This window comes from Chiloscyllium punctatum, chromosome 26 (assembly GCF_047496795.1).
Source record: "Chiloscyllium punctatum isolate Juve2018m chromosome 26, sChiPun1.3, whole genome shotgun sequence".
Lineage (NCBI taxonomy): Eukaryota > Metazoa > Chordata > Chondrichthyes > Orectolobiformes > Hemiscylliidae > Chiloscyllium > Chiloscyllium punctatum.
Window position 1 is genome coordinate 40,103,503 of NC_092764.1, and position 27,969 is coordinate 40,131,471.

Consider the following 27,969-nt stretch of genomic DNA (forward strand, 5'->3'; position numbering starts at 1 on the left):
CCCTTTAAATCGCTGGCGGGAGTCGAGCGCGCGTTCTCAGCCGGAGGAAGTTGTCACCAGGCCACGCCCCCTTTTACCTCAGGCCACGCCCCGTGCTCCTTTTCTCGGGCACGTTCCTCCTCCCACTTGGGCCCATCTCACTCAAAACCTCACACGGACAAAACTCCGTCAAACCCCGCCCCTGTGTGGGCCCCACCCACACAAGACGTCATCAGGCCGCATCCTGACCCCTTCTCTGGCCCGGCTCTTTCAGTCCTTCACCAGTCTTTCGTCCCATGACTCGATTTGGAGATGCCGTTGTTAAAAATCACACAACACCAGTTTATAGTCGAACAGGTTTAATTGGAAGCACTAGCTTTCGCAGCGCTGCTCCTTCATCAGGTGTTTGCGGCCATGTCCCAGGTCTCCGCCCCCTTCTCTAGCCCCGCCCTTTCAGTCCTTCACCAAACCTTTCCCCTTGTCTCCGCCTCCTTCTATAGATACGCCCTTTCAATCCAACGCCGGACCGATCCCGACCCCGCCCCATTCCTCGGCCCCGCCCACGCAGCGTGATGTGGGCGGAGACAATGACGCGGGGGTACAGCGCGTGGGCCGAAGGTAAACAAAGGCCGGGCCCGGCCTGGAGCTTGGCGGTCGCTTGTTGTGTGTGCGGGGTTTGGGCCGTCCCCCTGGCCTTGACTTGTCTGTCAGAGAGGCCCGTGTCGGTGGTGATGAGGCTGCAGCAGCTGTGGGGCCAGGTTCGTTGTGTTGTGTTGGGGATGGTGCATCTGCGGGCGATGCCAGGTGAGAGTCCGGTGCCGCGGCTGATCACGGTGAGTCACTGACTGACTGACACTCTGAGTCAATGTCGACATTGTCTTTTCAGGGACTCCTCTCAGCAGCTGGTCAGTGTCTCAGATAACCAGGAAGGCCTGTGAAGAGGTGGAGGTGTACGTTAGTGCCGGAATCGTACGTATCTCTTATTTTTTTTCCCTATCTCCTAATCCCCCAACTGGCTTCAGCTCTTCACTGTCTGTTGTCGTTTTATTTATGTCGCTGTGTCACAGCAAATCTGAACACCGAAAGATCCTTCTCACGATGGGCTGACATATTATTAAGAACCATTTTATGGTGTTGCAAACTCTTCACGTATTTTGCGATTATCCTTAATTGCTGATCACTCAAGTTCCTAACTGCAATTAAGGGAAAACAAAAGGGGTTAAAACTGTTAATCTACAGGCCTCTTGCTAACAGGAATGTTTTAGTTCAGACATCAGGAGGTTTGAAGTGGAAGCAAAAACCTTTTGTCGAAGACTTCAATTTCAGGTCCGTTAGCAGAGCAAAGTGGCTCGAAGTAAAGATTAAAATGATAGAGCTATCGAAAGGGTGTGTGTGTATGTATCTTCTCACAACTTGGGGATGACATCCAGGAAATCCATTGCTGTCAATGAATCAAGACTGGTAATCTGAATTGGTTTGAATCAGCATTCTTTTTTTGTTAGTAATTCCTTCTGTAAAAAAGCTTGGAAAAAAGTTAGAGTTGAATGAGGTGAACTGAGTTTTAAACAGTGCTGAACAAACTTTCTGGGTTCATTTATATTTGTGGAACATTATTCTCATTCAATGATTTTTAAAAAATCTACAGACTTTTAAAGTGCAATTTAAAAACAAAACTTGTATTTGTTCTCCCACCTGGATCTTATTTATTTTGCTTTCAATAATTTAATAAAACATAAATGTGTAAAACCTGCTTGTTATTTCCTGGTTTTGCTGACAGTGAGAACTCTGCATTCTTATTGGCTGCTTCCTAGACATGGTTGCATTGCTTTTATTGAATCATCCTCAGAAGCTGATTCCAAAATTAATGTAAAAAAAAATCAATTTCTTCACACTTGCTATCTCTTTATGGACAGTTTTCTTTGATGGCAGCAACAAGCATCATCATTTTGTCTCTCAACATAAGTTCTGGCAAAATGTTTTTATAATGTCAGAATTATGTTGGAAGAAAATGTCTAATTGGCAAAGCTATACTTTTTGTTAAAATAAATGCTTTTACTGTTACAAATTAAAACTTGCTGAGCAGATGTATATGGATGAAGGAACTAATGGCAGTGTTGCCAAGCATTCAGATATTACAAAGATAGATGGAGGGAGATCATATTGAGGAAACAGGGAGGCTGCAGCAGGACTTGGACAGGCTAGGAGAATGGGCAATGATATGGCAGATGGAATACAATGTGGGAAAATGTGAAGATATGCTCTTTGGTAGGAAGAGGAGACATAGGCTATTTTCTAAATGGAGAAAAGCTCCAGAAATTTGAAGCAAAGAGGAGCTTAAATTCTGTTCAGGATTCTCTTAAGGTTAACATGCAGGTTCTGTTGGCAGTTAGGAAGACAAGTGCAATGTTGGGATTCATTTCGAGAGGGCTGGAGTACATCAGGATGTAATGCTGAGGCTATATCAGGCTCTGGTCGGACTACATTTGCAAAATTGTAAATGTTTTTGCATCCCGTACCTAAGGAAGGTGTGCTAGTATTGGACGACTTCAAAGGAGGTTCTCAACAATGGAGTTTTGAAGGATGGTGGGAGGAGGAGGGAGTGGTGTTGTCATTGAAACTTACAGAATACTGAGAGGCCTCGTTAGAGTGGATTTTGTTCAGTGGCTAGCATTGCTGCTTCACAGCACTTGGGATCCAGATTCAATTCCATCTTTGGACAACTGTCTGTGTGGAGTTGGTACGTTCAGCCAGTGTGTGTGTGAGTTTCCTCTGACTGCTCCAGTTCCCTCCCTCAGTCCAAAGATGTGCAGGTTTGGTGGATTGGCCATTCAGGGATGTGCATGTTAGGTGGGTTAACTATATAGTAATTGTGGGTTTATAGATTTAGATTAGATTAGATACCCTACATTGTGGAAACAGGCCCTACGGCCTAACAAGTCCACACCAAACCTCCGAAGGGCAACCCACCCAGACCCAGTCCCCTACATTCACCCCTGACTAATGCACCTAACACTACGGGCAATTTAGCATGGCTAGTTCACCTAACCTACACATCTTTGGACTGTGGGAGGAAACCGGACCACCCGGAGGAAACCCACGCAGACACTGAGAATGTGCAAACTCCACACAGATAGTCGCCCAAGGCTGGAATCAAACCTGGGTCCCTGGTGCTGTGAGGCAGCAGTGCTAACCACTGAGCCAAGGAAAGGATGCTCTTCAGCAGGTTAGTGCAGACCTAATGAGCTGAGTGGCCTCTATGACTAGTAGGAAAGGCTAGTATCCAAGGATGCAGCCTCCGAGTGAAGGGACTACCCTTTAGAACTGAGATAAGGAGGGATTTCTTCAGCCAGAGGGCGGTGAATCTGTAGAACACATTGCTGCAGAAGGCTGTGGAGGCCAAGTCATTGAGTTTATTTAAGACAGAGAGATGTGTTCTTGATTAGTTAGAGGATCAAAGGTTACAGGGAGAAGGAAAGAGAATGAATTTGGGAAACATATCAGATGTGATTGAATGGCGGAGCAGACAGTGGGCTGAATGACCTAATTCTGCTCTTACTATTGTTGTCCATCGTAAACACTGATATATATGAGAGATGTGTCTGAATATATTCCATTGAAATAAAATAGTAATTTAAGGTTTGGAACTCATTAAAAATTTACAAAACCTTTTGACCTAGTGGTGGAAAAAAAAGTCAAAACAACAGCAGTTTTAAAAGGGAGAAGAATAGACAAAGGAAGCACATGGTGAGGTCAGTGCAGGAGAGAGAGAGAAAGAAAAGAAACGAACACAGCCTTTATTGTTTGAATTCATGTATCGTTGGACATCGGAGTGCGTCTGGGAAAATTGACAAACAGTGAAATTCACAACTGATCTTGGAGGAACTATTGGGCGAAGTTCACCGCACAGAATCAGATAAGTGAATTGTTGTTTTAAGTGTGGCCTACAGAAAGCTTACATTAGTGAGTAGAGTGGGTTCTTTCTTCATTATATGCTTTTGAAGATATGTCTCTTGATTAAGCTTAAAATATAAGCCATAATTATTAATTTAACCTGGGGTAGTGTTTGTAGAGGAATAAGTGTTATTTTCTGGGTTTATAGATAGTGAAGAGCAAACATGGCCTTTAGTAGAGTGTTTTGTGCTTCTTGTCAGATGTGGGAGTTTAAAGGGCGTTTAAAGAGAGTTTAAGGGTTACTGCAGATTATACCTGCCATAATCAGATCAAATGGATCAGTTGGAGAGACAGTTAGAAGCAATGAGGAATTTGCAACAGCAACAATATAGTATGTGATGGGTGGCAGTTATAGGAAGGGGGGAAAGTCTCAGATACAGTCACATAGATGGGTTAACTCCAGGAAAGGTAAGACAGGTGGGCAGCTAGTGCAGGAATCTTTTATGGCTATACCTATTTCAAACAGGTATGCTGTTTTGGAAAACGTAGGTGGTGATGGATTCTCAGGGGTACGTAGCATGAACAGCCAAGTTTCTGGTATTGAGACGATCAATTGTGTTAGGGGGATTCTCTAGTCTGTGGCACAGATGTTTTTGTGGCCAGCTGCGAAAAATCAGAATGGTGTGTTGCTTCCCTTTGACGGTATTAGGCAAGAACGTTCGAAAGCTGATTGGGGGCAGGTGTTCACAGGTAAAGGGACGGCTGGAAAATGGGAAGCCTTCAGAAGTGAGATAATGAGAATCCAGAGAAAGTATATTCCTGTTAAGGTGAAAGGAAAGGCTGGTAGGTGTCGGGAATGCTGGATAGATCGAGTGAATCCTTAGAGTATAAAGGCAGTAGGAGTATACTTAAGAGGGCAAAAAGGGACATGAAATAGCTTTGGTAAACAGAATTAAGGAGAATCCAAAGTGTTTTTACAAATACATTCAAGGACAAAAGGGTAACTAGGGAGAGAATAAGGCCCCTCAAACATCAGCAAGGTGGCCTTTGTTGGACCTGCAGAAAATAGGGAAGATGCTAAATGATTTTCCATCAGTATTTACTGTGGATAAGGATATGGAAGATATAGACTGTAGGGATATAGATGATGACACCTTTCAAAATGTTCATATTACAGAGGAGGAAGTGCTGGATGTCTTGAAACGCATAAAGGTGGATAGATCCCCAGGTGTACCCTAGAACTCTGTGGGAAGCTAGCGATGTGATTGCTGGGCTTCTTGCTGAGATATTTGTATCATCGATAGTCACAGGTGAGGTGCCGGAAGACTGGAGGTTGGTTAACGTGGTGCCACAGTTTAAGAAGGGTGGTAAGGACAAGCCAGGGAACTATAGACCAATGAGCCTGACCTAGGTGGTGGGCAAGTTATTGGCGGGGATCCTGAGGGACAGGATGTACATGTATTTGGAAAGGCAAGGACTGATTAGTCAGCATGGCGTTGTGCATGGGAAGTCATGTCTCACAAACTTGATTGAGTTTTTTGAAGAAGTAACAAAGAGGATTGATGAGGACAGAGTGGTAGATGTGATCCATATGGACTTCAGTAAGGTGTTCGACAAGAGTCCACGTGGGAGACTGATTAGCAAGGTTAGATCTCATAGAATACAGGGAGAACTAGCCATTTGGATACAGAACTGGCTCAAAGGTAGAAGACAGGGGATGGTGGTGGAGGGTTGTTTTTCAGACTGGAGGCCTATGACCAGTGGAGTGCCACAAGGATCGGTACTGGGACCTCTACTTTACATAAATGATTTGGATGCGAGCATAAGAGGTACAGGTAGTAAATTTGCAGATGACATCAAAATTGGAGGTGTAGTGGACAGCGAAGAGGGTTACCTCAGATCTTGACCAGATGGGCCAATGGGCTGAGAAGTGACAGATGGAGTTTAATTCCCTTAAATGCAAGGTGCTGCATTTTGGGAAAGCAAATCTTCGCAGGACCTATACACTTAATGGTAAGGTCCTCGGGAGTGTTGCTGAACAAAGAGACCTTGGAGTGCAGGTTCATAGCTCCTTGAAAGTGAGGTCGCAGGTAGATAGGATACTGAAGATGATGTTTGATATGCTTTCTTTTATTGGTCAGAGTATTGAGTACGGGAGGTGGGAAGTCATATTGCAGCTGTACAGGAGATTGGTTAGGCCATGGTTGGAATATTACGTGCAATTCTGGTCTCCTTCCTATCGGAAAGATGTCGTGAAACTTGAAAGGGTTCAGAAAAGATTTACAAGGATGTTGCCAGGGTTGGAGGATTTGAGCTATAGGCTGGACCTGTTTTCCCTGGAGCGTCGGAGGCTGAGGGGTGACCCTATAGAGGTTTACAAAATTATGAGGGGAATGGATAGGGTAAATAGGCAAAGTCTTTTCCCTGGGGTTGGGGATTTCAGAACTAGAAGGCATAGGTTTAGGTTGAGAAGGGAAAGATATAAAAAAGACCAAGGGGCAACTTTTTCACGCAGAGGGTGGTATGTGTATGGAATGAGCTGCCAGAGGAAGTGGTGGAGGCTGGTACAATTGCAACATTTAAAAGGAATTTGGATGGCTATATGAATAGGAAGGGTTTGGAGCGATAGGGGCCAGGAGCGATATGGGACTAGATTGGGTTGGGATATCTGGCCGGCATGAACAGGTTGGACCGAAGGGTTTGTTTTCATGCTGTACATCTCTGACTCTTGAAAGGAGTTTTACAGTGTATATGCAGCTCAGAAACAGACCACAGGCTCAACAGGTTCATGCCGGTATTGATACTGCATGAATCTCCTTCATATATCTTTTATCTAACCCCATTTGTATATCCCTCTATTCTTCTTCCCTCATGTATAACCACTTTAAGTGGTGTTATACTCATTTCTTCATTCTAATCACTCTGGGTAAATAATTCACTCGTCATTTTCCCCTTTGGCCTCTAATTCCATTTGGTCCACATGTGGATATACATTCTCTATGTCTACCCTATCAAATAATTCCATAATCCTTTAGCCCCAGTTAGATCAGATAAAATTAGCATTGCTACCTTACAGCGCCATGGACCATATCTGCATACCGATTCAATTCCACCTTTCGGCAAGAATGTGTGGAGCTTGCACATTCTTCCCATGTCTGTGTGGGTTTCTTCCAGGTGCTCTGGTTTTCTCCCACAGTCCAGTGATGTGCAGGTTAGGTGGATTGGCCATGCTGAATTGTCCCATGGCATGCAGGGATGTGCAGGCTAGGTGAATTAGCCATGCGAAATGCAGGGTCACAGGGATAACATAGAGGGATGGATCTGGGTGGGGTGTTCTTCAGAGGGTTGATGTGGACTCGATGGACTGAATTGCCTGCTTCCACACTGTAGGGATTTTTAAAAAGATTACCCATCATTTTTGGAGATTCAGAAATTGTCTATTTGAGTTGGAAAATTGAAAATGTAACTCCACTTTTGTGAGCGTACCAATTGTTGGTAAAGTATTATTGGCACCTATTAAGGATAAAGTGAGAAGTGAGCACTTAGACTCAACATGAATTTATAAAGGATGACTTGTGTCTTATAAACCTTATTCAGGTTTTAGAGTAAGTTGAATATAGTAGATCCTATTGGGTGTTTTTTGTTTAATTAATTCACGGGATGAGGGTGTTGTTGCTGGCTAAACCAGAATTTATTGCCCATCCTTCATTACCCAGAGGGTAAGAGTCAACCACATTTTCCAGCAATTGACAATGTATTCACAGTTATCATTGGATTCTGAATTCCAGATTTTTATTGATTTCAATTTCTACCATCTGCTGTGATGGGATTCAAAGACAATTCCCCAGATCATTACATGGATCTCTGGATTAATAGTTTAGTGATGATATCACTAGGCCTCAAGTGTAGTTTATGTGAGCTTGCAGAATGTGTTTAATAAGATCCAACATAAGAGACTTTCAATTAAAACTAATTTTTGTGGAAGTGAAGACAAATTATTGATGTTGTTAGGAAATTGGTGAAATGGTACAAGACAGAGTAGGGATAAAGGGTTTATATTTGAATTGGGAGGAAGCAATTAGTGGTGTCCTACAGATTCTAAATTGGGGGCTTTATAACCTCGCACAATAGTATAACATTACAAAAAGATGTTTATAGATGAAATGAGTGTAACAAATTGTGGCAAATGGATTTTAATACTATGAAGAATGAAGTCACACATTTTAGACCAAGAAAAGTGTAAAATTGAATCATTTCAAATGGTGAGAAATTAGCAACACCTGTGAATTGAATACACTTAAGAATTTGCGAACATTGATCACTAATATGAAGAAATCTCCATGGATTAGTTGGACTGACTGGTCTGTTTCCGTGATGTATGGCTCTATGATTGAGCGAAATCTAGGTCAGTGGAATATAATATCAGAATCAACACATTCAGGTTGCTTCACAGTAGCCTCAATTTGCACACTGAACAGTCTAACTGCCATATATATGGGATAAGACATCAAATCTGGTTTCTAGCAGGTTTGGGGTCCACAAGGTGCTCGGCAGAAGTTAAGGACTGTAGACATTGTCCTAGAAGCTGCTTGATTTCCTTTTCCTGTACTCAGGACAGCATGGTTGCACAGTGGTTAGCACTTCTGCCTAACAGTGCCAGGCACCCAGGATCAATTCCAACCTTGGTGATTATGTGGAGTTTGCATAAGTTTCTGCCAGGTGTTCCAGTTTTCTCCCACAGTCCAAAGATGTGCTAGTTAGGTGAATTAGAAATGTTATCATGTGCAGGCTAGGTGGATTAGCCAATGTAAATGCAGTTACAGGGTTTGTGTGGGATGCTGCTCAGAAGGTCAGTGCAGAACCGATGGGCCAAGTGGCCTGTATCTGCACTGTAAGGATTCTGAGTAATGCGTATGTTTCCAGTAAATTATACTTAATTTGCACCTTTTTTAACCGAGAACAACATCACAAGAAACCTCATAAAAGCATAGTCAGATCAAACTTTGAGATTTTAAGCAGACATGACTGAAATCTAGGTCATAGTGGATTTTAAGGAGTTGTGAAATATATCTTTGCATAACTATGCATACTTGGCTTGCAATATTAAAATCTACTAATCAGCTACTATATACCTAAGCAGACAAAATTGTAAGAAGAAATGGAGATGCAGAAGTATAAATAATTTTAATAACTGAAATTGCATTCTTCAGATCCATTTATTTTAAGTGAAATAAGCTCACTGTAAATGAAAAGTTTCATTTTTAAAACTAGTTTGAGTTTTGCTGAGTAAAATATTATGACATTAGTTGATATGAAATAAAGATATTACAATGAGTATAATTATTCACCTAATCTTTCTGGATGTATTTGATCTCCAAAGGATGGATTGATTGTGGAAAATATGCACGATATTCCTTACAGCATGACTGTTGGTCCAGAAGTAACTGCCATCATGGCAACTATCTGTGCTACTGTGAGAAATTCTTATCCCAATATTCCTCTGGGTATTCAGGTTCTTTCTGCAGCCAATCAGCAAGCACTGGCTGTTGCACTTGCTGCAGGTATGTATAGCAGAGCAAAAAATTGCATTGTCACCATAAGTAGAATACTGAAACAGAATGCTTGAATTTACAAGTTGATGCATAATCATAAGATACAACAATGATAATCTTCAGTTTTGTTTATTTTATCTTTCAAGGAGTAACCAAGGTGCTTTGGTAAATACTTGTGAATCTTGAAATTCTGATATAGTAGTCTTCATTTCAAAAGATTAATGGTCAATTTCTTTGGCTGTTGTATCTGAGTGGTCAAAATCAAATATAATCTTCAAATTAGAGATTGAGGACAGTTGTAGAGATGAATCCAAATAGTTACTGATGTTTTAAATATCCAATAAACCAATCTAGATTGGAATTATTTCTATGATGTAAATGTCATGAATTCCTCCACTTGCTGAGATCACAGTCAAGCCTTCAGAAAGACCTCATGAGAAACAGTTTCAAAATGCCATGAGCAAAATGTTTTGATAATTAGGAAAATTTTCAGACAGTTCTAAAACCATGGACCTTCTTTAGGAGTAAAAAGAACATTTTTTCAGACATGCTTGCATATCTTTTTATTAGAAAAATAGCAGTAAAGCAGCACCAGCACAACCTGTATAAGCAAAGTCAAACCTTAACATATCAGATACAACTGCTTTCTGTGTCTTCGGTAATATTGTTCGGTAATATTTATGCTGAAGTTATTGCTCATGTAAAATATGTCAATATCTTGGAAACCCATGTGCAATCTATTCCAGCCATAAATCATCATCTTTGTTCTAGAATCAGACATAACTTTCTCTGACAATCATGTATTAAAGAACATAGAATCGAAAAGAAAATGAGACCATGAGACGTAGGAGCAGAGGTTAGGCCATTCAACCCATTGAGTCTGCTCCATTATTCAATCATGGCTGAGAGGTTTCTCAACCCATTCTCCTGCTTTCTGTCTGTAACCCTTGATCTGCTTGACAATCAAGAATCCATCTCAGTCTTAAATACACTGGATGACCTGGCCTCCATTGCCTTCTGTGGCAATGAATTCCATTGGTTCTGGCTGAAGAGGTTTCTCCTTCTCTTGTTCTAAAAGGTCTTCCCTTTACTCTAAAATGCCATTTATTTGGTAGAAGTTTGAAACCAACAGGAAGTAAAACAATGTGGATGAATATAATTGCTGTACTTAGCTATTCTGTAATATTTTTGTTTTAGAATATGTCTCTCCTCAGAACAAACTTAATGACTGTAAATGCATATTATCTTTTCTAGATGCTGATTTTATTCGAGCTGAAGGTTTTGTGTTCTCGCAAATTTCAGATGAAGGTTTTTTAAATGCATGCGCTGGTGACCTTTTGAGATATCGCAAACAAATAGGAGCTGAACACATTCAAATTTTTACTGATGTTAAAAAAAAACACAGGTATTGCTAAAAGTGCTAATTATTAAAGTTCATTTAATTTATTGGTTAATATCAGACATACAGAGGTGTGTGAGATAGTTTCCTCTTTGTAACAATCTGATCACAATCTTCCAGTCGTCCTCAGATATAGAGTTGGTGCAATGGAACTGGAAAATAAAAACTGTTGCACGCTTGTTCAAAAAAATGGCAAGAAGAAACCAAAAATTACAAGACAGTCAGTCTAGCCTTTGTGGTGAGAAAGCTTTCGGACATAATCATGACGTAATTAATGAGTCTCTCAGAATACCATAAGACCATAAGACATAGGAGTGGAAGTAAGGCCATTCGGCCCATCGAGTCCACTCCGCCATTCAATCATGGCTGATGCGCATTTCAGCTCCACTTACCAGCGTTCTCCCTGTAGCCCTTAATTCCTCTAGACAACAAGAATCTATCAATCTCGGCCTTGAAGACATTTAGCGTCCCGGCTTCCACTGCACTCCGTGGCAATGAATTCCACAGGCCCACCACTCTCTGGCTGAAGAAATGTCTCTGCATTTCTGTTCTGAAATGACATGAAATGAAATGAAATTCTAAGGCTGTGTCCATGGGTCCTAGTCTCCTCGTCTAACGGAAACAATTTCCTAGCATCCACCTTTTCCAAGCCATGTATTATTTTGTACGTCTCTATTAAGTCTCCCCTTAATCTTCTAAACTCCAACGAATACAATCCCAGTATCCTCAGCCGTTCCTCATATGCTAGACCTGTCATTCCAGGGATCATCCGTGTGAATCTCCGCTGGACACGTTCCAGTGCTAGTATGTCCTTCCTGAGGTAATTGTAATAGGTATTGTAATAAATATTATAAAGCTGTATCATTTCTTAAAGGCAAATCATATTTGATTAGTTTCAAAGCATTATTTGATTAAGCTAATGCTATTACAAAGTTTATGATAGAATTTTATATAACAGTGTTGTCAGCAAAGTTGAAGCTTATGGAACAAAAGGGGCAATGATAGTATGGATACAAAACTAGCTGAGTGTTTCAAAACAGAAACTAATGGTAAACAGTTTGTTTTTGGCCTGGAAACATACATACATTAGAGTTCTGCAAGGATTGGTACCAAGACCATTTTTATGGGTACTGTGTATGTGAATGACTCAGACATGGATGTGCAGAGCAAAATTTCAAAATAAGCAGATGATACAAAATTTTAAAATATTGTGAAACTATTTATCATAAACCCAAAGTAGACCTAACAAAGCTGGTGGAATGGGTGAATAACTAGCAGATGAAATTTAATGCAGATGTGAAATGGTACATCTTGGTAAGAGCCAAGAGAAGCACTTGTGATTAAAGGGAAGTGATTAGGATTTACAGGAGAAAAATACATTGAGGCAATTCATTTTTTTAGGTTGAAAGGCTATTATGTGCAGAAAGCTCAGCCAACATAGTACATAGAAGAGAACAGCACAGTACAGGGCCTTTGGCCCTTGATGTTGTGCCGACCTTTTATCCCACTCTAAGATCAAACTAACCTACATACCCTTCATTTTACTATCATCCAGGTGCCTAAATGTATCTGACTCTACTACCACCGCTGGCAGTGCCTTCCACGCACCCACCACTCTCTGTGTAAAGAACCAAACTCTTATATCTCCCCAAACCTTCCTCTAATCACCTTAAAATTATACTCGCTTGTGATAGGTTATAGTCCAACAGGTTTATTTGGAAGCACTAACTTTCGGACTGCTGCTCCTTCATCAGGTGGTTGTGGAGTATAAGATCGTAGGACACAGATTTTATAGCAAACATTTACAGTGTGATGAAACTGAAATTATATATTGAAAAAAACCTGGATTGTTTAAGTATCTTGTCTTTTAGAATGGGCTTGTTGGTTTCTGGGATTAGATATGAAAGAACTGAAATTCCTTAAAGTTACATTTTCAAGTGAACTTTAAGAATAGGTGCCATGTTGGTCCAGATAATGCATTGAAGATGTGAAGTGCCCTGTCTGGGGCTCTCTGTGCCCCAGTGTTCAGACTGATTGTAAACTAAAAAAGGGAGTTACAGAATCTTGCTTGGATTCATGCAGTTTTTGAGCAAAATCAAATATAAATCTGAAAATACAAATTCACCACACAAACTTATGTGTTGTGTGTGCACACACGGAGCGGGGTGGTGTATGAGTGTCTGTGAGAGAGTTATGTGTGTGAGTGTAATGGGATATAGGTCTGTGAGCTGGCACATGTGTGCATGTGGGAGTGTATGTGAGAGCGTATGAGAGAGGGTCTATAGGAGTGTGTGTGTGTGTGTGTGTGTGTGTGTACAGTGGGGTCACCTGTAGTGTGACATGAACCCAAGGTCCCGGTTGAGATCATCCTCATGGATACTGAACTTGGCTATTAGCCTCTGATCGGCTGTAGAGTGAGAGAGCGTCTGCGTGAGTGTATAGGTCTGTAGGGGTTTTTTTGTGTGGTGTGTACTGTACAGCACTCTCACTCTACTAAAAAGTTACAAATCACACAACACCAGGTTATAGTCCAACAGGTTTAATTGGAAGCACATTAGCTTTTGGAGTATAACCTGGTGTTGTGTGATTTTTAACTTTGTACACCCCAGTCCAACACTGGCATCTCCAAATCATGTCTACTGAAAACCCATGGATAACCTCACTGTGCTACACTTCTCCAGCTTCCAACTGAAACATTAAAACTGCCACCCCTATGGACAAGCCCTGTGCACACACAGGATCTGTTCAGATGAGGAACGTAACGTGACAGCACTTCGAAGTACTCAAGGATGCCCTCACAAGAATGGGGTACAATGTTCAATTTTTCGACTGCCAGTTCCAACATGCCACAGCAAGAAACTGAAATGACCTCCTCAAGAGACAGACACAAGCTGCAACCAGCAGGGTACCCTTCATTGTCCAGTACTTCCCAGGAGCTGAAAAACCACGCCATGTTCTTCACCGCCTGCAACATATTATCAATGAGATGAGCACCTCACCAAGACCTTCCCCACACCTTCACTTCTCGCCTTTAAACAACCATAAACCTCAAACAGATCATTGTTCACAGCAAACTGTCCGGCTTTCAGGACAACACCATACAACCTTGTCACAGTAGACACTGAAAGACATGTCAGAGTATTGACACCGATACCACCATTACACGTGGGGACACCTCCCACCATGTATGTGGCAGGTACTCATGTGACTCAGCCAACATTGTCTATCTCATATGCTGCAGGCATGGATGCCCTGAGGCATGGTACATTGGCGAGATCAAGCAGAAGCTACGACAACGGATGAATGGACACCGCATAACAATCAACAGACAAGTGTTCCCTCCCAGTCGGAGAACATTTTAGCAGTGTGGGACATTTGACCTCGGACCTTTGGATGACCATCCTCCAAGGTGGACTTTGGGACAGGCAACAATGCAAAATGGCTGAGCAGAGGCTGATAGTCAAGTTCGGTACCCATAGGGATAGCCTCAACCAGGACCTTGGGTTCATGTCACACTACAGGTGACCCCACTGCACTACACAGACACTCTGACAGACACTGCTACAGACGCACACGACTTCAGACCCATACATTCATCCAGATCTTCTCTCATACGCTCACACATACACTTCCACACCCTTACAGATATATACCCCTTTCCATCCACACTCTCACACATACACACACTCAATACCTCCACCCCCACGTGCGCACTCACAAGTTTGTGGGGTGAATTTGTACTTGCAGAATTACATTTTATTTTGCTCAAAAACTGCATGAATCAATGTAAGATTCTGTAAATCTCTTTCTTAGATTAGAATCAGTCTGAACATTGGGGCACAGACAACCTCACACCGGGTACCTCGCACCTTCAATGCATTATCTGGACCAACATGGCACCAATTGTTAAAGTTCACTTGAAAATGTAACTTTAAGAAAGTTCTGGGATTTACATGTGGAAGAACAGAAACCAACATGCTCATTCTAAAAGATGAGAGACTTGACAAACAATCCAGATCTTTTTCAACGTATAATTTCAGTTACATCACACTATAACTTTTGCTATAAATTCTGTGTCCTACAATCTTATATTCCTCAACCATCTGATGGTGGAGCAGCACTCTGAAAGCTCCAAATAAACCTGTTGGACTATAACTTGATGTTGTGTAATTTTTAACTTTATACACTCTATCTATGCCTGTCATTATCTTGCACACCTCTGTCAAGTCGCCTCTCACCCTTCTTCGCTCCAATGAGATGAGCATTGGTTCACTCAACCTTTCTTCATAAGACATCCCTCCAATCCAGGCAACATCCTGGTAAATCTCCTCTGCAACCTGTCTAAAGCTTCCACATCCTTCCTATAATGAGGGGTGACCAGAACTGAACACAATATTCCAAGTGTGGTCTAACCACTCAATAGAGCTGCAGCATAACCTCGCGGCTCTTAAACTCACTGATGCTAATGAAAGCCAACCTGCCATACACCTTCTTAACAGCCTTAACAACTTGGGTGGCAACTTCAAGGGATCTATGGACGTGGACTCCAAGATCCCTTTGTTCCTCCAAACTGTCAGAATCCTGCCTTTAACCCTGTATTCTATATTCAAACCCGACCATCAAAAATGAATCACCACACTTTTTCAGGTTGAGCTCCATCTGCCACTTATCACCCCAGTTCTGCTTCCTGTCAATGTCCCATTGCAACCTACAACAGCCCTCCACACTATCCGCCATTCTACCAACCTTCATGTCATTGGCAAACTTACTAACCCATCCTTCCACTTCCTTATCCAAGTCATTTATAAAAATCAGAAAGAGCAGAGGTCCCAGAATAGATCCCTGCGGAATACCACTGATCACTGAGCTACAGGCTGAATACTCTCCATCTACTACCACTCTCTCTTCTATGGGTCAGCCAGTTCTGTATCCAGACAACCAAATTTCCCTGTATCTCATGCCTCCTTACTTTCTGAATGAGCCTACCTTGGGGTACCTTATCAAATGCCTTGCTAAAATCCATGTACTTCACATCCATTGCTCTACCTTCATCAATATGTTTTGTCAAATCCTCAAAAAAAATTCAGTAAGGCTTGTGAGGCATGACCTGTCCTTCACAAAGCCATGCTGACTATCTCTAATCAAACTATGTTTTTCCAAGTTTTTCCAAGTAATCATAAATCCTGTCTCTCAGAATCCTCTCCAGTAATGTTCCCACCACAGATGTAAGACTGACTGATCTGAAATGCCTAGAATTATCCCTATTCCCTTTCTTGAACAAGGGAATAACATTTGCCACCCTGCAATCTTCTGGCACTACTCCAGTGGACACTGAGGACGCAAAGATCATCGCCAAAGGCACAGCAATCTCTTCCCTCACCTCCTGTAGTAACCTTGTGTATGTCTTGTCTGGCCTAGGACACTTATCTATCCTTATGTTTTTGAAAACTTTCAGCACATCTTCCTTCTTAGCATCAATCTGTTTGAGCATATCAGCATTTTTCATGCTGTCCTCACAAATGGCTAGGTCCCTTTCAGTAGTGAATACTGAAGCAAAGTATTCATTAAGGACTTCCCCTACACCATCTGACTCCAGGCACAAGTTCCCTCTGCAATCCTTGATCAGCGCTCCCCTCACTCAGGCCATCCTCTTGTTTGTCACATAAGAGTAGAAATCCTTAGGGTTTTTCTTAATCCTACCCACTAAAGCTTTTTCATGCCACTTTTTAGCTCCCCTAAACTTCATCTTTAGTTCCTTCCTGGCTACCTTGTAACTGTCTGGAACCCTGTCTGATCTTTGCCTCCTCAGCTAAGCTTCCTTCTTCCTCTTGACTAGATGTTCCAGATCTCCTGTAACCCAAGTTACTTCACCCTGCAATCCCTTCCTTGACACAGTGGGGCAAACCTATCAAGCACTATCAGCAAGTGCTGATAATCCCAGAACAGGTGAGGGACTTTACTTGTCTTGAATAAACATATTGTTTTAGCATCATCTTGCATTGATGCTAAAGGTGAATTGATATTCAATCTTTAATTGCCTAATCCCGCACTGCAAATAAGAGAAAGTGTGACAACTGCCACTTTGAAATATCTCTGCTGTGTTGGAAACAAGCCAACAAAGTGCCAGAACTGTTGGAGAATAGGTCATTGTACAACAGCCTGTTGTTTTAAAATGTGGACAAATTGCACTCAGAACGATAAATCCTTAAAGCAACATCACATTCAAGCAGTTGCAAAACCACAAGGTCAAATCAAATCCTTGTTGGGAGAAATAACTGATACTGGATATAGATATTGTAGTATTACACTAAAATGGATGGACACCCTTTAGAGGTTAATTTACATACAGATGCTGGAGTATTTAGTATTATTTGATCAGCTAAAGTAGCTTAAACAATTTAAATTATAACCACCATCTATCAAATTACAAGGCACTGGAGGAATTCTTAGTTAAAGACAGGCTCATGACAAAGTGAAAATATGAATACTGAGAAATTTCTGAACCTCTCTATGTAATTAAAAATCAAGAATGTTCTACCTGAAATACAAGGCAATGCTAAAAGCTGAAATTGATCCATAAAGTTGATAAGATGTTAATGCTGGTCTCACAAACAAGGTTCAAAGTGAGTTTCCAACATTGTTTTCAGGATTGAGGTAATTAAATATTGAATATCAGCTCATCTTGCAAGATGATGCTAAACCAATGTGTTTATTCAAGTTAAGAAAAGTCTTTCACCTATTCTTGGACAAAATTAAAGAAGAACTGGCAAAGAGTCACCCTGCATGACAAAGCACATCATTATTGCAAAAATCAAAAGGAGTGACAAAAATAACTTTCCATTTTGCTGTCTGAATTTCTGATCTTCAGAATTTTATTTGGTGAGATTCATTTAAAAAGTCTTGATTTTTTTTCAGCTCACATGCTGTGACATCAGATGTCAGCATATCAGAGACAGCCAGGGCTGCTGAATTCTTCCTGTCTGATGGAGTCATACTGACTGGAATTGCAACTGGAAAGCAGGCAAATCCTGAGGAGCTGAAGGGTATGGAATTACCTGTAAATTTCTGTTGGCATTTGATTTTGATAGTTTCTTGTCTAAATAAACAATATTCAGCTACCTTTCTCCTCCACCTTCAAAACATTCTCAGACATACAAACAATAATGGACAGGAAAAATACCCTCCAGCCCATCCACCCTCTTCAACACAATTGTAATACCTTTATATTAGGTACATTTCCCCCACCCAAAACCATATGATTTCTTGAAAGGTAAAAACCCAGAACAAAAAAAAAGGACAATTTATGGTACAAATTTAAGTATCATCTACAAACTTGAAAGTCATAACCCTAACACCTTCATCATCAATAAATAGACCAAGGGCTCAAATCTTGTGAGGTACCACTGGTGGCCAGTCTGCAAACAGCTCCAAATCCATCCAAAAATCCTTTCTGCCCACAGTCTTCTACTCAATTTTTAATCCATCTTGATACATTAATGACTGAAGTATCTGATATTAGTGGTAAAGAAATCTCTTGTACAACACTATGTCAAAAATATTTTGGAAGTCTTTGAGTGGAAAGTACCTACTTTATTGATGCATGGGATTTGAATGTTGCTTTTGGCAGTTATTGTCCATCACCAGTTGTACTTAAGATGCTAGATGATGAGCCCTATTTTTGAGTCATTGCAGTCTGTGTATTGAAGGTAATCCCTGCTGTTTGTTAGGGAGTTCTAGATATTGACCCACTAATGATATGCATTTGAAATATATTTTCCTATCTCTTAATACTGTGTAATTATCAGGGAACTTGAAGTAATGGTTCCCATGTGCCTGCTGTCTTTGGTCGAGGTGTTAGATGGCATAGGTTTGGGAGGTGATGTTCAAGAAGTGTTCGAAAATTTCTGCAGTGCATCTTGTGGGTGACATCTTGTGACTGCAGTGATAGTGTGCTGATGGTGAAAAGAGTGAATGTTTAAGGTTGTGCTCGGGGTTGTAGTCTAGTGGGCTGCTTTTTCCTGGATGGTGGCGAACCCCTTAAGCATTTTTGTGGATCCATTCATGCCAAAAAAAAAGTATGTTATCTAATTTGTGCCTTACAGAGAGCAAAAACCTTAATATTGTCAGGAGATAAGTTATTCGCTGAAGAATATTCAGTACTTGACCTGCACTTGTAGTAAAATTATTTATGCTCTTGGTGCAGTTAGGTTTTGGCCAGTGCTACCACTTTCCCAAGTTCAGAGCTGCTGACCCCAAATTCAGAGCTTGTGCCAACTGATAACCCTCCCTCTCAATGTTGTTTCTGTTGCTTGGCATCCTTTATTGTATCACCAAGTTGACATCTCATTTTTAGGTATACCTGGTGCTGCTTCTGACCTGCGTTTCTACAGTTCTTATCAAACTCAGACACTTCTCTGGCACGATAATAATGGCAGGGTGAGGGATATACTGTGCAATGAAGTGACAGGTTGTGGCGGAATACGATTCTGATTTTGCTTATGGTCCACAGTGTCTTTTGAATGTGTAGTTTTCAGGTGCTTGATCTGCTTGATCCATTTAACGGCGTGGTGGTGCTAGATACTAAGATGGAGGATGTTCTCAATGTGAAGTCCTGCTGAGTTTCTCCAGCAATTTCTGATTTTGTTTCAGGTCTCTAACATCTGCAGTCCTTTGTTTTATTTTAACCAACTCCACATCCAGTTGCTCTGTGGTTCCTGTGGCACCTAGTCATGAATGGTTGTAAGTGATTAAACAAGTATCATCACAAAAGAGGGGGATGATGCATATGTTGTAGTTAAGGAGAGAGTGAAATATTGGATGAGATATTCAAACAAAAAGGTCATGTGAATGAGTTTACATCTTTTGAAGATCAAATGTCAGGCCTGGAAGAAATGTATCTTAAAAAGAAGCAAAGGAGAAATAGCAGAGGCTCTAACTATCATCTGGTAATCCTTTCTGGCTTTGGGTACAGTGCCATAATACAAAACAGTAAATATTGTGGAGTTGTTTAAAATAAAGAAAGGGATATGAATCTTGTAGCACCCTACCCTCATGTTCTCTCTTCACTTACTGCGAGTAGAGGAGCTGCATTTGTAGCAGGAGTCTTTTGGCAAAATTTCAGAGCCTTTCAAAAATGCCTCCATAATTACCTAAACTGTTTTTCTCTCCTGTAGCATGTGGCTTCCATTGCTGTACTGAAGGTACCTCCTATAAAATTGGGAGGAGTAGGGAGCACACAAGGGAGTTAGCCAAACACTTTTTCTTTGCCATTTTCAGAATGAGAAAGTATTCATTTGATATTTTCATTATAGTCTTTGTCCTTTGCACCCTATCCTTGATAACTTGACCTGACTGTTAGAGTCCTTGATTCTTCACATGGCTGATATAGCTTTTCCTAGTAATTTTAAAATTATCTACAGTCAGGTTTTCCAATATTCTTTTAGGTGGTTTTGTAGCTGCCTTTGATAGCTTTAGCTGTTCTTTACCCTTTGCTGAGCTTTTGATTTTTCTTCTTGTTTCCCTTCTTCCTGCTCAGTGTTCCCATTCCTTCAGTAAATTATTTTGGAACACTATTTTAGTAAATTAAAGGTCTGGAATGATATAAATTGTTTTGAATTCTTATGTAAGGTCTTTTTAAGAGCTACTGAATCTATTGTATTTTGCAAGATATATTGACTGAGAATTTCATTATACACATTAAACTGAATAGATTGTACATATCAAGGAATGGGAGGCATTAATTGATTCCCTGGTCTTAATTGCAGAAGTTAAACAGGCTGTAAGAATTCCTGTCCTAATTGGCTCTGGTGTGACAGTTGAAAACATGGAGGAGTACATGGATGCAGATGCCATGATTATTGGCTCACATTTCAAGAAATCAGGATACTGGGCGAACGAAGTTGACTTTGAACGGATTAAGAAATTTATGACCAAGATGAAGAAACTCAGAAAATAAAAGTTGAGCAAGATACTTTGAAAGCAAGCTATTCAATGAAACAAGTCTGATTTTACTGGTACCTCTTAACTATTTTAAATATAATAAATTAGAAATATTTAATAAATGCAGTTTATTCATGTTCTGAATTCTAAAGTTCTATTTTTAAAACAGATTTATCTCTAGATTATTGATAGTGACATGGTGCAGTTTGAATCAGCAATATAATTGTGAAGTACACAAACAATATGAGTACCTGAAGTTAAACCAGAATGTGTTGGATTACACGATTTCATTCAGAATCTGCAAAAAATGCAGTTACACTGTTTTAGGTGAGTACTGACTATTGTGCTTTAGGTGCATACCAGTTAACAACTGATGTCTGAAGGGCTGTTGCTTTGGTTTCAAGACTATAAATAATTGGCTTTATATCTGCAGATTATTTTTATTCACCTGTAAGATGTGGAAATTGCTGGCTGGCTAGTATTTGTATTAGCATGTTTTGAGAAGATTTGTAGCTCAGCTTGAGGTTCTGGATGTAGGTTTGCTTGCTGAGCTGGAAGGTTAATTTTCTGACGTTTCATCACCATACTAGGTAACATCATCAGTGAGCCTCTGGATGAAGCACTGGTGGCATGGCCTGGTTTCCTTGGGTTAGTGATGTCATTTCATGTGGTGATGTCACTTCCTGTTCTTTTTCTCGGGGGTGGTAAATGGGATCCAAGTCAATGTGTTTGTTGATAAGAGTTCTGGTTAGCATGCCATGTTTCTAGGAATTCTCGTGCATGTCTCTATTTGGCTTGTCCTAGGATGGATGTGTTGTCCCAGTCGATGTGGTGCCCTTCCTCATCTGTCAGGTGATGGTGTTCCCATGCAAATATCTGAATATCACATAAAACAAGATTGGCTTATGAAACTTTTAGTCTTCGAATTCATGACAGAATTGTAAAAATGCCAAGACACAAAGGAAACAAGAAAGAGAGTTCTGATTGAACTCTATTAGAGGCTGTGAATAGTTAGCTTCTGCACCTCTGCTTAAATTCAAATAAACAAGTAGACTCTGGTCAAAGCATTTAATGGGGAATGTACCAGTGAATGGCTGGTCCCAAAGCTTTTGTTTGGCTGAAACAAGTATAGTGTGTGAACATGTTTGGTTTTCTTCCGAGAGCCCTGAGTGTGAATAAACATAGCTTCTCACAGTCTACTAAAGATACACTGAGAGTCTGATCATCTTAAATTGGTTATAAGTGTAATTCTTAGCACAAGCAAGATTGTTTAGCAAGTATTGTCCATTCACAGAATCACATCTAATGTTAGAAACTATTTGTTCTGAGTTTTCTAAGTGATCTTGTTGATATGAACAGTAGTCTGCCTGTTACAAACATCCAAAGGGATTTGCCTTTGAATTTAATCTGGCAGATACTGAGACTTTTGGCTTGGCATCACATCTACACTGAAGTTTACGTATGACATTATACATTTATGCAGTAGACAGAATGCCTTTTTAATTTGATAGTAGCAGTCTGTTGTTGGAGAATATTACTTACATTTCTACAGCACAGTGGTGGAATGAAAGAGTTAGCTCAATCTGCTGCTGAAATATTTGTGACACTTTATCCTTCCAGTGTAGTCTCAGGTAGACTGAGGACTTTACAGGACTGATAATGGGATCCTTCAGTCCATTGGTGAGTTTGCATAATACACAGCAAACAGTGATCTAATTGGTGTACCCATCGTCTCACAGGATTCAATGTGCCCTATTTCCTTACCAAGCTTGCACCGTGAGCAAATGGCTTGGGCTGTATTAATGAGCTTTAATAAGATCAATTTTACAGTGCATGCAACTGTAGAAATTCCAACACGTATTGACCAGGGAAGATGAGCTTGTGATAGACTGTAGTACACAGCACTTTAGCCAGTTTCCTATCTAGCACATCAAGAAAGGGAGCTCAATGGACTGCTCCATTTCAAAGATTAATTGGATATGGTATGGAGTCGATTAAAGTGATGTAAGCATATTTGTGCATGTCACTACAGGTTCACAAATGGCAATTGTATCATCTGTATATTGGAAATATTGTAACATGTGCAACATTCATTAAAGATGCAACTCTTATAGAAACTAAATAAAGTTTTAGTGAGAGCTAGGGCTAGAACCAATCCTAGTGCACCTAGTTCCCTGGATTTTCAGATGGCCAGATAATTGTTTCTGATGTAGATGAGTGTTGCATATAGGTCCCTATGGAACCCACATCATTGCAGACTGCAAATTAATTGTTCAGAGAATTGTAGATGCTGCTGGATAATGCCTCTAGGATTGGAACCCTCCAAAGCTGTCCATTTAAATTAGAGAACTCTGGTTCTGCTGAAGTTCATTAAATAGTTACTCAGGAAAAGTTAGACTATTAAGTACCTGTGAGTAACTATTAAACTAACCATTAACTTATCTGTTACATCCCCAACTCTACCTCCTACAAAGCCTTTGTCCACCTGGGACCTGACATAATTCATGATAGGACTGGATAATCAGACAGGCCATCCCAGCTCTTCTGCTTCAATTGCTGTCCTGTCCCTATCAACCCTAACGTGCTGGACCCAGATCCACCTTGACCTACTCCAAATACTCAAATCACTTACCTTGCCACTTGCTATTTGGAGGACACTCAAATGAGTGTCTTGTCTGGGTTTTCTTGTCGCTCGTCGTCATATGAGAATCTCTAGTGGAAAACTATTATTATTACAGAAGACAGGAATATTGACAAAGCAGGGGCTAAGGGGCTTACTAACCGAGCGTTTAGGATATACCCACTAGTCAGAAATTGAGACTGTTTGCTTTTTTGGTTCATGTACTAACTGATTTGTATCCAAGAGCTACAGATCATGTCATTCCTAAAACAACTGATTGCAATCTTTGACTTGATAATTTATGCATCTCCCAATCTCTCCATCTACCATGATCAACAGGTGAATCAGACTCTGTTATAATCTGTTCCATGCCTGGTTGTCCCTGGGGCTCGACACTTGCTGTTAGGAGATTGGCTTTCTGTTCAGAAGGAAAGGTCTCTACTACTTTTAAGATCTTAAGTTCTCTCAATTTCCTCGTGATGTCTAAGTTATTAATGTTTGAGAATTGAAAAGAGGCTCTAATTACCAGATCCCTGGAGGCTTGCAAAGATTCTCTCTTTCTTATGATACTATCCAGATTTTCACTTCCAGTTTCTGTAATGCAAGTTCTCCATTCCTGTTTCTGGCATACAAAATTCCATCTGTTGTGTGCAGCGGGAGGTGGTGATATTGTTTGGTGGTTTGTTATGACTAAATTGAGATTACTGAAAGTGTTCTGGGAGGCTTCTGTAAAAATAAGATTATAATGTAGTTTGAGGGCAAATGTGACCTGAGAAGCATGATCTTTTGATAGGGGTGGAGAGCAGCTGATTTCACATTGACTAACCAGGTCTCTAATTTTCTAATGCACTCTGCATTGGCAGCCCCCCTGTCAATATGCACTCTGAGATATTTCTCCAGGCCTTGTGATGGATAAATTCTGATCCTTCCATCACCCAAAATCCAGCTGCCTTCAAAATTATACAAAATGGTCTTCCTTTTGTACACAAAGTGGAACCCTTTGGATTTAGCAATGATGATGGCCAACCAGGTGCTCTCTCAGAAAGACTGGATAATTTGAAGGTTCTTTCACATCTCAGCATAGGAGTCGCTCATCAGGGCTATGTCCATTTATAAAATTTTAAGTAGAGCAATTAACTCTTCCCTCTTCTCAGAGTAGTGTCACTGCTGATCTAGTTTCCTCCAGAGTACGTATTAATGGAATCAAAACTATAGATGATAAAGAGACCCCTGATTAACTCCTCTATGAACTTCAAATACAAACCTAATATTGGTCATAGGGAAGGTGTTAGGATCTAATAGAATATTAAAAGTTTCTTAAAAAATTATGATCAGGCAGCGCCAGCATGGCTTTATGAAAATGAAACTGTGTTTAACTATTCTGTTGAAAGGATTTGACCAAGTAATGTTCATTATAAATAGACGGGAGACCAGAATGTGGTAAGCTTGGATTTCCAAAAAAACATTTGATAACGGCAGCAACCTTTTACCTGGCATGTTATGAAGGTGTGGGTGTACTGTACCTTTGAGAGTTAAAAGCTAGCAGAACTACCTGACAGCATTACATGTTCTGAATAAGACACAATATAACATATGGTCCAGATACTGGGGTAGCTGGTTGCCTGGAGACAAAAACAGATTTGAATTTGGCCAATCAGTTTAATTTATACCTGAAAAAATACCAAATTCCAGTCAAGTTTGAATTTAGTATATTGACAATCTTAAAAGCCTGATGCTTTGAGGGTTTAAGACGGAGGAAAATTGAACAGTTGGGAGGAAAACTGTCACGCAACAGTTGGGAAGAGACTGCCTGAAAAATAGCTCGCTTAAAAGTACCTTTATCGATCTGTGAACTGTGAAGCATAATCCCTAAGAAGAGAAGACACCGGAAGATCCAAATAGAAGAGTCGACAGCTGGTTGGTTTTGAAAACTTGAATTTTTGGTAAAAACTCGGGGGGTTTTATAGGACTAGTATTGTAGAAGGGGAAGGTAAAAGATAGATAAGAGAAAGGAGTTGTAAATAATAGTTAATTATTCTCTGTTATACTTTAAGAAGTGCAGTTGTTAATTTTTACTTGAAATAGTTCTTGGCCTCTCTAATGTTCACAGATTATTGCATAGGATAAATACTTTCTGTGTTGCTGGAATAAATTAAGCAGGTGGGTTTACCCTGTGTTGTAGCACTGCCCAAGATAAGAACACATGTTGTGGAAGTAACATATCAGCTTGGTTAAAGGATTGGAACGCTAACAGGAAACAGAGAGTGAGTCTTTTTTGGGTTTTCAATGGAATGCTACAGAGAAAAGAGGTGGGTCCTCAACTATTTACAATCTATGTCAATAATTTGGATGCAGGGACCAAACGGTAGTTAAATTTACTAATGACACCAACAGATACAAGAGTAAATTGTCAAGAAGAGCTGGACGGAATAAAAACATAATGTAAAATGTGTATTCGACAAGAAGAATGGAAAAGCAGTATATATTTAATGAGGGGTTAAATAACAGGAGTCAGTATGACAGAGGATGTTCTAGTAAATGAATAATAAAGTTAGTATACAGGCACAGGGAATGGTTAGGGAGGCTGCTGGCATGTTGGTATTTCTCTGGGAATGAAATACAAATGTCAAGAAGTTTTACTACAGCTCTACCAGGTGTTTGGTGAGATCACATCTGGCATACTGTGTAGAGTTTTGTTGTTTATATTTGAAAAAAGTGATATTGCTTTAGACGCAGTTTAGAGAAGTTTCACTTGACTAATTCCTGAGATGAAGGGCTTATCTTAAGAAAAAATAGTTGAACAAGTTAGGTCTATATCAATAGACGTATAAGGGGTGATTGGTGATCTTATTGAAGCTAATAAGATTGTAAGGAGATTTGATCAAGTGGAAACCAGGAGGGTGTTTCCCCTCTTGTGGGGAAGGATAAAGAAACAAGGGGATGTAGTTTAAGGAAAAGAAGTGTCCCTTTTGTTGCCAAGACTAGGGGAATTGTTTTCCAAAGTGTTGTCAGGGTGTAATTCTCTTTCCCATAGGGTAGTGAAGACTTCTTAAAAATTTATTCATCACTGCACTTTATAGGTTTTTGGTGGAGAAAACCTATAAAGGAAATGTAGATGAGGCCAGGACCAGATCAGCCATAATCCTATTGACTTGTGGAACAGTCATTATCAGCCATATGGCCTTCTCCTGCTCCTAATCAACTTCGCTGCACAGATCTGCATCTGAAGTTGTGAATATTTGGGCAAGAATACGATCCAAAGCTTTTGTGGGAATTGCAAGTTAAATGCAAAGAGAGTTGATTAAAATAGAAGGGCAGGTTGTTGTACACAAAAGTTCTGATTGCCTTAAGAATCGAAAAGACGTCTCTTCACAAGAGACAAAACAGGTCTGTATTCCACTGCACTGGAGGAAGTATAGGCAAACGTGAATGCGGGCAAGTGCTATCTTCACACCAGTTCAGTTAGTTTCATGGAGAATCGCACAGCTCCTCATTTGACTCATTACTGACTCGACTTTTTGTATTTAATTTTTCACAGTCATTGCCAAATTAGTGCAAAAAACACATGGAAAATTAATTGCTGTTACTTATAACTAATCCTCTTTGTAGGTGGTTGATCACATTGACATGCCATCTTTTATTTAGAATAATCCAACAAAAAGACCTAGGGCTTCTCACACAACCATGGTATTGCATCTACTTTCAGGTTCTGTATGAAATAACCGTCTGCAAGTGAAATCTATCACCTGTTTGCAGATGCAGTTTTGTAACAGCCAGAGAGTATGCATGGAACACCTATGGATCTTGGCCTTCTGATGCAGCATAACTGCTCTTCCTCTTCCAAGCACTTCATAAAAGTGGGTACAAATTGAGAGGGAAAAAAATAGTGATGTCCATGAAGAGACCGAGAATAAAACAAAAAAAACACAAATTACATAAATGCTGAAAGGAATCTATATCCCAAAACAAATTCTGAATAAAAAAAAGTGGGAAGATAATTAATCAATCTCCCTTTTATCTCTTGAAACTTGTTCAGTACCATATGGGCAGTCAGAAGCACTATTGACAAAGGGTTGCATTCTGAGCATGTAAAATTGGCGACAATATTATGGTCAGTGTAAGGAATGCATCATTTTGGAATCTGAAGTTATAATGACAGCTGATATTTTGATGCTCATCATCATGATGGTGTAAAACTCAGCAACTGGTGTCATCCGCACGTGCATATTTAAGCTCAGAAAAATTTAAGCTGTTGTCGGCGATACCCTGTTATTTAATAGGGTCTTCATAGATTCAGAATGGAATCAATGCTAATCATTATTTCTTAACATCTCTGGTTCTGGAAACTTTTTTATAATGTTGAATGTAATTTCCTGCACAATTGTACAGAAATTTAACTGTTCAATTTTTGTTTGAAATAAACTTGTATTGTTAAAGTTTACTATTTCAGTGGCTGTCTTAACTGAAATTTTGCATTCTAATGTCACAATTATTTTGCAGCTTTCATAATGATAAAAAGTAAGTTAAATTCCATTCTTTATAACTTCATGATTTACTGTTTGAAGGAATTCCTTCAATGTGATTGGCAA

The 27,969-nt window shown here is 40.1% G+C and overlaps 1 protein-coding gene across 1 annotated transcript; it reads left to right on the forward strand.

Moving 5' to 3' along the window:
- Nucleotides 1-603: 603 nt before the first annotated feature.
- On the forward strand, nt 604-27,821 carry LOC140496449 (uncharacterized protein F13E9.13, mitochondrial). Its single transcript, XM_072596194.1, has 6 exons — nt 604-783; nt 866-948; nt 9,251-9,431; nt 10,677-10,827; nt 17,737-17,864; nt 20,586-27,821. Exons 1-6 carry the CDS (start codon nt 711-713, stop codon nt 20,774-20,776), a joined length of 807 nt encoding a protein of 268 aa, XP_072452295.1. The 5' UTR covers nt 604-710; the 3' UTR covers nt 20,777-27,821.
- Nucleotides 27,822-27,969: the final 148 nt, after the last annotated feature.

Bases quoted from the DNA above. Each gene is read 5' to 3' on its own strand.
- LOC140496449 (XM_072596194.1), top strand. From the start codon at position 711: ATGAGGCTGCAGCAGCTGTGGGGCCAGGTTCGTTGTGTTGTGTTGGGG. The intron at 9,432-10,676 runs GTATGTATAGCA...TATCTTTTCTAG, and splicing joins GGCTGTTGCACTTGCTGCAG to ATGCTGATTTTATTCGAGCT. The intron at 10,828-17,736 runs GTATTGCTAAAA...ATTTTTTTTCAG, and splicing joins GATGTTAAAAAAAAACACAG to CTCACATGCTGTGACATCAG.